General features: G+C 43.9%; 1 protein-coding gene across 1 annotated transcript; it reads left to right on the top strand.

Moving 5' to 3' along the window:
* The first annotated feature begins 9,291 nt into the window (after positions 1–9,291).
* Positions 9,292–9,750, top strand: LOC132808555 (gastrula zinc finger protein XlCGF49.1-like). The gene has a single exon (XM_060822173.1). It carries the CDS (start codon positions 9,292–9,294, stop codon positions 9,748–9,750), a length of 459 nt encoding a protein of 152 aa, XP_060678156.1.
* The last annotated feature ends 289 nt before the right edge of the window (positions 9,751–10,039 follow it).

The raw sequence follows: 10,039 nt of genomic DNA, 5'->3' as shown, positions 1-10,039 counted from the left end.
TAGGTGATGATTCTTCATCCACTCTGGTCTTGATCTTCTTGAAGTGAGGATCTGTCAGTTATTCCTGTGATGGAGATGGAGGAAACTGTCTGTAAGTATCCCATTGTTCTCACTATCTTTACTCTCATTGAGGGCTGAGTCTTGTGGAGGGCCAGAACACGCCCTTCCCCTGAAGGACATTTCTCAGCTAGTTGAGTTTTTCATAACAATCCAGTAATGTTTCACGGTCAGTATTTGAGTGACTTTCACACAAATTGCTGGATTCAAAGAACTCCATGGTGACCCAATGGTTAGCACTGCTGCCTCTCAGCTCTGGGGACCTGGGTTTGATTCCAGATTCGGGTGATTGCGTGGAGTAAGTAATTTCTTCATATATCTGTGTAGTTTCCTCTCGGTGCTCCTGTTTCCTCCCAAAATTCAATGATATCTGGATTAGGTGGGTTGGCCATGCTAAATTGCCCATAATGTGCAGGGATGTGCAGGCTGGATAGGTAAACCGTGGGGAATGCAGGGATATGGGACGGATCTATGTGGGATGCTCTTCAGAGGACGGGTGTGGATTCAAACGGCCTGCTTCCACACTATAAGGTTTTTATGATTCTTAACTCCTTTTAGTATCTTAAACAGTACGATTTCTCAATCTCTAATTTTTCCTGATTTAAGTTTGTTTTACAGAGAATCACAGGGGCACATTTATCAGCGAGAATTCCAAGCAAATACCTTATCAGGATCTTAAAGTGAGTCAATTAATCAGGATTTGAAAACCATTGGATTGTCAATGTTTATCTGTGGTAAAAGTTTGCAAACATCAGTGTACCCAGTGACAAATGGACAAGTCTTGCACCATTTCCACAGATTGAATAGCATCCCGCGATTCACAGCAGGGAGAGATTGTATCACCACCGTGGCTCAATCCCAGCCTCAGGCGACTGTCTCTGTGGAGTTTGCACATTCTCCCGGGGTCTGCGTCAACTCCATCTGGGTACTCCGGTTTCCTCTCCCAATTCAAAGATGGGCAGGTTAGGTCAATTGGCCATATAAAATTGCCCACAGTGTTCAGGGATGTGTAGATTAGGTGCATTAGTCAAGGGTAAATGTTCAGTAATGGGGTAGGAGAATAGGTTTGGATGTCTTTATCCCCAGAGGGTTGGTGTGGACTTGTGGACTGTAGGGATTCTATAAGTCTACGAAACCTGTCCTGTGTCTGGGTGAGGAGTCAGCTGATCATCCAATATAGAGAGACATGATCTACACCACAGAAACCATGGAAATGTGCAAACTGTGGGAGGGAAACAAATGTCTCTACATGCTGAAAATTCATTGATGCAGTCACGCTGGAGATAAGTCATTCATCTACTGTTTGTGGGAAGGGATTCAATCAATCACCCGTCCTTGAGAAACAAGAATGCACTCAGTAAGGAGAGGCCATTCATCTGCCTTAAGTGTGGGAAAGATTCAGTGACACATCCTACCTGCTGACTCACCAGTGAGATCACACTGGGGAGAGGCCATTCCCCTGCTTTGAGTGTAACAAGGCATTCTCTGCTGATTAACACTGAGAGACCTTTCAAATGCTCACATTGAGAGAAAAGCTTTAAACACAAACATGAAATGCTGATACATGAGTACGTTCACACTGGGGAGAGGCCATTCCCCTCTCTGTGTGTGGGAAACGGTTTGTCCATTCAAAAAAAAAACCTTCTGAAACCCCAACGAAAACACACTGGTAAGAAGCTGTTACCTGCTGCTTTTCTGGAAAGGATTCATTCAGTTATCCCACCTTCTGAGTTCACACCTGACTCAGGCAGCTGTATGCTGTTCCTGCTGTTCTCAATAAAATTCTGATGGAGCTCCAACCCCCTCCAACACCGCAGAGGACCAGGAAACAGATGCAGTGGAACAGGGAAATGTGGCGCTTGTGATGTCACATGGTAGGCCAGCAGAAGGCGGCATTGTGCTACTGTACTTCTCAGAGAGAGAGAGAAACTCTGACTTTGAAAGAATGCATTATAAACGTGCTGAATCAAAGTTTGTCCCATTGCAGGCAGAACTGGGCACACACCAACACGCACAGGCACAAAATCAGATTCACAGACAGATATAAAGAAACTTTCCGACACACACGTCCGGGACAATGTGTGCCACTGCAGACAGAATTTGTCATTCATACACAGACAGATACACTCACACTTCTCTCCGATGTAATCTGTGTCCTATTGCTTGCAGAGATAGTCACATCAACACAGAAAAACAGACATTAACACAGAGATAGGAGCGCAATACGGTTAGAGTGAGACGCAGAATCACTGACTTCTACAAATATGTCCAGAGATATACTCAGACAATGTTGTGTTCAGCTGTGTGAAAATCTTTGGCACATAGTCCCAATGTGAGTGAAATAGTTTTCCCACTCCACTGACGTGAATCTTAAAGAAGAAGCCGAGGAGCAAGCTCCCTTTCTTTTCGACGACATTTCTCATTTTGTAGTCGTCAGGGGTCACACCTGCGTGGGGAAACCGCAATGGGTTTCAAGTCCATCGCATTAACCACTCAGCCCACGAATACAGAACTACACTGACAGCTTCACTTCCCAGGTCTGTCTGCCTGCGGAGCTGAGGAAGAGTGAATCATCGCAGAGTTTTTTTGAATCCATTCGCTTCACCGTGATTCGAAAGGGTTACATATCTACACACGGCGAGTCTAGGTGTTTCATCGCAAAAGATGAAATGAACTTTCAGTTAAAAACAAATCAAGAAATTTCAGGAGGAACGGAGAAGGTCAGGCAACATCTATGGAAAGAGAATCAGACACAGCATTTCAGAATTCCGTTTTCTCCGACAGGTGCTGTCAAACCTGCCGAGTTTCTCTTTTTTGTCTCGGGTTCTCAGCATCCGCAGTCCCTTACGTTAGACAATAATACAATTCAGAAACCCCTTTGTGGAGGAGGTTTCCGTTTGGATAACATTCTCCTGAGCCCATTAAAATGCACACAGCAGCGAAGCCAAGGAAGAGCAAAAAACTAAGAACCCCGGGGTGGGTTCGAACCACCAACCGTTCAGTTAACAGCCGAACGCGCTGACCCATTGCGCCACAGAGATAGGCGATGTCGGGCACTGCGCTATCGCTTAGGGGAGGCTATTAGTGAATTCATAATTCAGCCGGCCCCGACTAGAATTATAATTGTCGTCTATCACTTTTACTTTTCCTTCATAATGCCTGGGACATTCATTGTGGAGACACCGGGGACAGTCTGATCCCACACTCTGCAGACATATCCATGTCACGAGGAACTAGTTTTCTTACTCCGGGACCGTCGCCCTTCGAGCCTTTCAGTGTTTTGCCTGTTCCCGACTTCTCTCATTGGCTCGGAGGCGAGCAGGGGTTTGAATTCCTGATGTGCACGACCGATAATTCTTTCAATGTCTCAGATCAGTTCATGTCCCGAGAACATCAGAGTCAATCTCCCAGCCTCTTCAACAAGGGGACGGTGTCTGGACTGTCTCTGCTCAGTCGGACGGTTCATCTTTCATTCTCATCTAAATCCGCTTCCCAGAGTTTCTAAAGGTTCACAAAGCTGGAGACTGGGATTTCTGTTTTGCTTCATGAACATTTTTCCATTTCCTAACTGACAATATTTTGCCAAAATCTCTTCCCAAGTGTACGCCATGCTTCATTTCCAGGGATGAAGAATTTCCATTGTGGGGAGACATTCCCAAGGTTGGGAATGTTCGCTTTGGAGCAAAGAAGGTTAACTGGAGATTTCCTGGGGCTGTTGGTAATGATGGGAGAAGAAGTGGTGGGATTGGGCAGATTAATGATCAGAAGAACCAATTGCCACTGACCAGAGTCAGTTACCAGAGGACAGGAATTGAAGTTCTTGAATGAAAAGCAGCACTTGTGCCTAATAAACACAGAGAATACTGCAAAAAGCCAACAGGTCGAGCATCATCTGTGGTAAGGTAAACAGACATTTTGAGTCTGGTACGTTGTTTGTTCCGAACACGAGTTTCCTGCATGGCAATCAATTCCCAGACATGAGAAAACGGGACTTTATTGAGAAGGGTTTTGTGAAGTTTGAGCGATCATGAAACCAACAGGAAGTCATTTAAAATCGCCAGCGAAGAAAGCATAGCCAGAAGGTTACCACCCTGGGCGGGGAAGCCCCAAAGGATCTCTACGCCAGCACTTTAAATGCTCGGCCACAACTACACTCCCAAAGTTGTGATCTAAAATTTCTCGTGGAATTGCTCTAACAGGAAAGGTGAGTACTGGACTTGTCCTGTCCGCGCTATAGCCACAACGTATCCTGTTCCCCTGGATTTGATCAGGACAGAGGAGGCTGATGGGAGATCGAATTGAACTACACACATTGATGAGGGATAGAGCGGGTGGGAAGGATCCATTTCCATGCGTAGAGAGATGAATAATCAGGGCCGAAAATAAGGAGCCACTTCAAGAAATTTGGGGTTCATTCAGTAAAGCTAATGTAGAACTGTTCACAGAAAATGGTGATGAAAGTCTCTCGAGTTATTTTGATGAGAAGTGTTGATGATGCTAATACAATCGATAGAATGAACGTAGATTGATAAATGTATTTGGTGACAGTTCTGTTCATGCCCTGTGAGTGAAACGTGGATCTGAAGGAATAAAAGGGACATTAACAACATCGATTTGAAATTGGATACGGTACAAGAAAAGGAGCCATCACTAACAGTTGGCTTTTGAACTGGAGAATGTTTCTCGTGAAATTAGCTTGAGGCTTCAGGTATGCAAGGTCAAGATAACTTAGGTAAAACACTAATTAGCAGACAGTGAAAGGATTACAAGACGCAAATTAAACATTTTCGACAAGTGATACAGGGGACTGGGAAGATTAGTATTATAAACTGTGAACACCAAAGTTCTGGAGCACAACATTCAAAGACCGAAAACATCCAGGTCCTGATTAATCAGATTGCATTGTGGTGCTTTTCTGCAAAACATTCACTTGCAATATCCGACAAAAGAGTGACAAAACCCATCCCTGTCAGCCCAGGATAGAAAATCCGAAGGGATGAAGGTTTGCTTATTTTCTGAATATTCACAAAGCTAAGACTGGGTTTTGGTGATTGTTTCCTTTCCACTCCCAGGAGCCGCAGTGGTTGAGGCGGTGAGTTGGGGAAAGTAAAATGTGCCCGTGAGCAGCGTGTGGGGCTATTTCAGCTTCCTCTCATCTGACAACGCTGTGACTTGACTCCGATGTTCTCAGAGATATTTATTGACGGGAGACAGTGAATTCCCGCAGATCGGGAATTCAAACCGTTTGCCGGCTTCAGGACATTGAGGAAGATTAATTGCAAGCGACAAAGAGTTTCTCGAACAGCTGCTTCTCATTCAGTCTCCCTGCTGCTGTTTGTCACGTCCCCAGGAACCGGGCTCTCTCCACTGGCAGATAATTCAACCATTTTGTTTTGAAACTCTTCTATGACACCCGAGCGGCCAGTGACAAGCATTACCCTCCTCACCATGGGATACAGAGAACAGGAGAAGACCACGCAGATCTCCACGAGTGTATCAACTCGACTGTGCACATTGGGCCAGTATATCACTGTGAAATATTTATGCCCAAGCTTTTTTCGGAAGCAGATGAGAAGGCGAGGTGCAGAACAGGGCGCTGTCATACGGGAAAGCTGCTAAAGACGACATTGAATGAATAGGAGAGAATGGGTTATGGTCCCAACACGCACCCGTTGTGCCAGGGGTGACACTTCGGGTCCACTCTTCCTTCACTCGCAACACCACACACCCACCTCCCATAGTGCCAAGTCGCTTTTGCCTGCAACCGCCGAATGTGTAACACCTGCCCATTTACCTGCTCCCTCCTGAATATCCAAGGGCTCAAACGTACCTGCCCAGGTGAAGCAGCACTTTTGCCACAATCTAGTCCACTGCATTCGCTGCTCACAGTGTCGTTTCCCCAATGTAGCATGAAGCATAAACTGGGTGACTGCTTCGCAGAACATTCCGGTTCTGCCCGCAGGAAAAAGGCCCTGACCTTGCGGTTGCCTGCCACTTTAACATATTACCCTGTTTCGCAAACGTACGGAGGCTGTGTAAATATAAACGTTTTTCTGAATTACTGCACTCTGTTGGTCGAACTGTGATTTCACACTGAATCACAACCCCCAACCCAGGCAGCCCTACACACACACACACACACATACACACGCACACACACACAAAACAGACAAAGACCCACATGCAAACATATATTTTGTGGGGCGAATTTGTTCTTGCAGGGTTACATTGTACTTTGCTCAAAAACTGCATGCATTCATGTCGAACTCTGAGCTCAAAAACTGCATAAATTTATGTGAAACTCCAATGTCTCATTTTTTAGATTAGAATCAATCTAAATATCATGGCATAGACAGAGAACACAGGGGACCAACACCTTCAACATATTGTCTAGCTATCACCATTGTCAACAGCTAACCCGAGAATGCAACCTTTTAAAAAAAGGTTTTGTGATTTATACATGAAAGAAGTGAAACTATCACTGTATTCTTACGGATGAAAGGCTTAACAGATAATCAATTTTTCAATATATAATTTCAGTTCATCACATTGCAAATTTTTGCTCTAAATTCTGTGTGTTAGAACTGAGCCCTCCACTACCACCCAATGTAGGAGCGTCGCTCCGAAAGCTAGTGTGCTTTCAATTAAACCTTTTGGACTATAACCTGGTGTTGTGTGATTTATAACTTTGTACACCCCAATCCAACACCGGCATCTCCAAATCATGAAAATAAACGATGTTAAGGCAATCGGAGTTTTTTTAAACTGAAAAGGAACAAAGTTAACACAACCCGAACCGAAAATAAATGAAGTTTAAGCGATCGAAGTTTTTTTTAAAAGCAGATAACACCAGAAAATAACAAATCTCTGAAGGTTGATTATTTTTTTCTTCTGAAATCAGCAAAGCTCGTGAGAAAGAATTTTTTTTAAAAAAAAACAAAAATTAACAAAGCTTGGGAATTCAGATTTCAACCCTCCACTCAGAGTTCAGCAATTTTCGAAGATCACTGTCCGTAAGTACCAAAGCACCCTCAACTTCAATTAATCTCTCCCCCCTTTTTAAACATTGAACAGGTCCCCCAGACTCAAGTAAAAAATGAGGTCTGCAGATGCTGGAGATCAGAGCTGAAAATATGTTGCTGGTTAAAGCACAGCAGGTCAGGCAGCATCCAAGGAAAAGGAAATTCGACGTTTCGGGCCAGAGCCCTTCATCAGACTCAACCCTTGCTAAGACCGATCCATTCGGGCTCGACTGGAAAATAAACAGCGAGGGGTCAAGTCAGACACCATTTGAATGACAGGAAAACCAAACGCTCTAAAAATAATCACGTCTGGCCAGACCGAATCCCTCAACACTCAATACTGAAGGACATTTAACTCGTACACTGCTGTTCACAATCTGTCCGAGCCGAAACGTGTAACGGCACCAAAATGAAGATCTGCGTCTCCTCAAGAGAGGCCTCTTGGTTCGAGATCGTTCAAAGGAATCGACAAATGCGGTCTATTCGAAAAGCAAGGTTCATTAGTTTATTAAATTAAGGTATCTTAACGCAATTCCATCCAGCAACACAGAGATTGAAGCTTCTGTGTTCCGTGATGAAGTTACTCAATTACATTTGAAAATTACACATTATTTATATGTTTTTAATGAAATAGTAGTCTTAATACAAGAAAGACCAATCACATATAATAAGGTGACATGATTTGGAGCAAGTTAGTCCAATGATATTTTCAATAAGAAGGATATTTAATTTACGTAAATTGTCATGCCATGTATTAGTTCAAGGTTAGTTCAAATGCTCAATTAATGTGTCAGTATTCATCTTATAAAAATTCTATAGTCCTCTTATCTTTGAACTGCAAGTTAATTCTGCGAAACAGCAGTATGTTCAGCAGTTTGGTTCACAGGCCATTTTATAGTATTCTTTTAAATGGAGAAGCCATTTTGTTGAAAATATTTTGTTGCCCAAATTCCAACCTTAGATCCTCACACCCACCTCCCAATTCAGTCTCTCACGACCAGACTGTGCAACAGTTTCTTCCTCCAAGCCATCAGGCTTTTCAACACGATATGATCGGACTCTTCTCCATCACAATATTTTTGCACAACTTCGAATTTCTGCTAGAAAAATGCCTATTATTTATCATTCTTTTATTATGCTGTAACTTGCGTGTTTTGCACTCTGGTCCCTCGAAGTAGAGGAGATGACAGAAACATTGGAAGCTGGTGAGAGAGCGTTCTCAAAATTAATCCTGGGAATTGACGTGTTTGCTAATGATGCAATGTTGAGAAGCTTAGTTGAGCATTCGTTCGAGTTTGGAAGAATGAGAGGAGATCTTAATGAATAAATATCAGAATCTTAGTGGGCCTGAAAGGTTAGTTGCCAAAAAGGTAGTGTTCATTTGTGGGAGAGTCTCAGACCAGAAGGAATAGCCTCCAATCTTAAGTGTTCGCATATTTATTATGGAGATGAGGTGGATATCTTCTCTCAGAGGGTAATCAGTGACAGGGCTATTGAAGTTCTATCAGTAAGTATAGACAAGGCAGATGGTGGGCAGAATTTTAATCAATAAGGGAATCAATAATAAGGCATGAATGTGGATTTTTTGGATTATAATATTAATCATTATGGTAATAAATGGTGGAGCAGATTCGATGGGGTGAATGTATTATTTTGGCCGAAGGTCTTATAAACGTCCTGTGGGACTTTGAACAGGGTAGATATGGATAAAATGCTTCAACTTATGTGTGATATTCAGACCTAGGGTTCCACAGGATCCAGAATTGTCTATTTTGAGTTTCTATCCTGTGCAGATGGTGATGCTTCCTGTAATCTCCTTTTACAGGATATGAGAAAGGAAAGGAATTGCAGCGAGAAATCTCAAAACAAGATCTGATAGAGACAATCGATTCATTGGCATGGGAAGATCATCAGCCTTTGAATCTCACAGGATTCATCATTTCTCTTCTGTCCTGTCCGCTTTGAAAAGTTTCAAACATCAGTGAGACGGAGACACACAACCCCGAGTGTGAGTGTCCCAGTGATCTGACTGTGAGAAGAGCTTTAAGAGGGTATTCAGCCTGAAATAGCAACACCCCATTTGCAGTGGCAAGAGACAGAACATGTCCTGTGTGTCTTTCAACCTTTTGTTGAAGCTGGAGAGAGACAAGGTTTTCCACGTGATGGGGAAACAATGGAAATGCAAGGATTGCAGTAAGGAATTCAAATTTCCATGTCTGCTCGAATCCCATCGCCGTGGTCACACCAGGAGAGGTCATTTACCTGCTCCGTGTGCGGGAAGGCGTTCGTTCAGCTGTCCACCCTGGTGACCCACCAGCGGGTTCACACTGGAGAGAAACCATTCATCTGCTCAGAATGTGGGAAGAGCTTCACCCGGCTGTCTACTTTGCAGGCCCACCAGCACATTCACACTGGGGAGAGGCCATTCATCTGCTCAGTGTGTGGGAAGAGCTTCACACATTCGACCTCCCTGCTGACCCACCAGCACATTCACACCAGTGAGAGGCCTTTCTTCTCCTCCGTCTGCAGGAAGAGATTCATGGATTCCTCCGCCCTGCAGATTCGCCAATGTGTTCACACCAGGGAGAGGCTGTTTACCTGCTCAGTGTGCGGGAAGGCGTTCAGTCGGTCGTCCCAACTGCTGAGACACCTCTCCAGTCACACCGAGTAGAGAATTTAAAAATTCTTTCTGTGGGTGTGACTTGCATTAGTATTCAAAAGAAGATATATTCACTGGTCAGTTGGGCATCTGTTAAGAGACGCTTACTGATTTGGAAAGTGCAGTGACATCAGGAGTATACCTGAAATGTTTAACTCTTTGAAGAGATCTGAGTTGGAAAGTACAGCAGGTCAGGCAGCAGCTGAGGGGCAGGAGAGTTGACGTTTCACACGTAAGCCCTACATCATATTCCAATATCACACTTTTCGACACTGACTTACTCGTATCTGCAGTACTCACT

Source organism: Hemiscyllium ocellatum (assembly GCF_020745735.1).
Source record: "Hemiscyllium ocellatum isolate sHemOce1 chromosome 27 unlocalized genomic scaffold, sHemOce1.pat.X.cur. SUPER_27_unloc_7, whole genome shotgun sequence".
Classification (NCBI taxonomy): Eukaryota; Metazoa; Chordata; class Chondrichthyes; order Orectolobiformes; family Hemiscylliidae; genus Hemiscyllium; species Hemiscyllium ocellatum.
The sequence above is the reverse complement of the archived record's forward strand: the minus strand, read 5'-3'. Positions and strand labels throughout refer to the sequence as shown.

Bases quoted from the DNA above. Each gene is read 5' to 3' on its own strand.
- LOC132808555 (XM_060822173.1), top strand. From the start codon at position 9,292: ATGTCTGCTCGAATCCCATCGCCGTGGTCACACCAGGAGAGGTCATTT.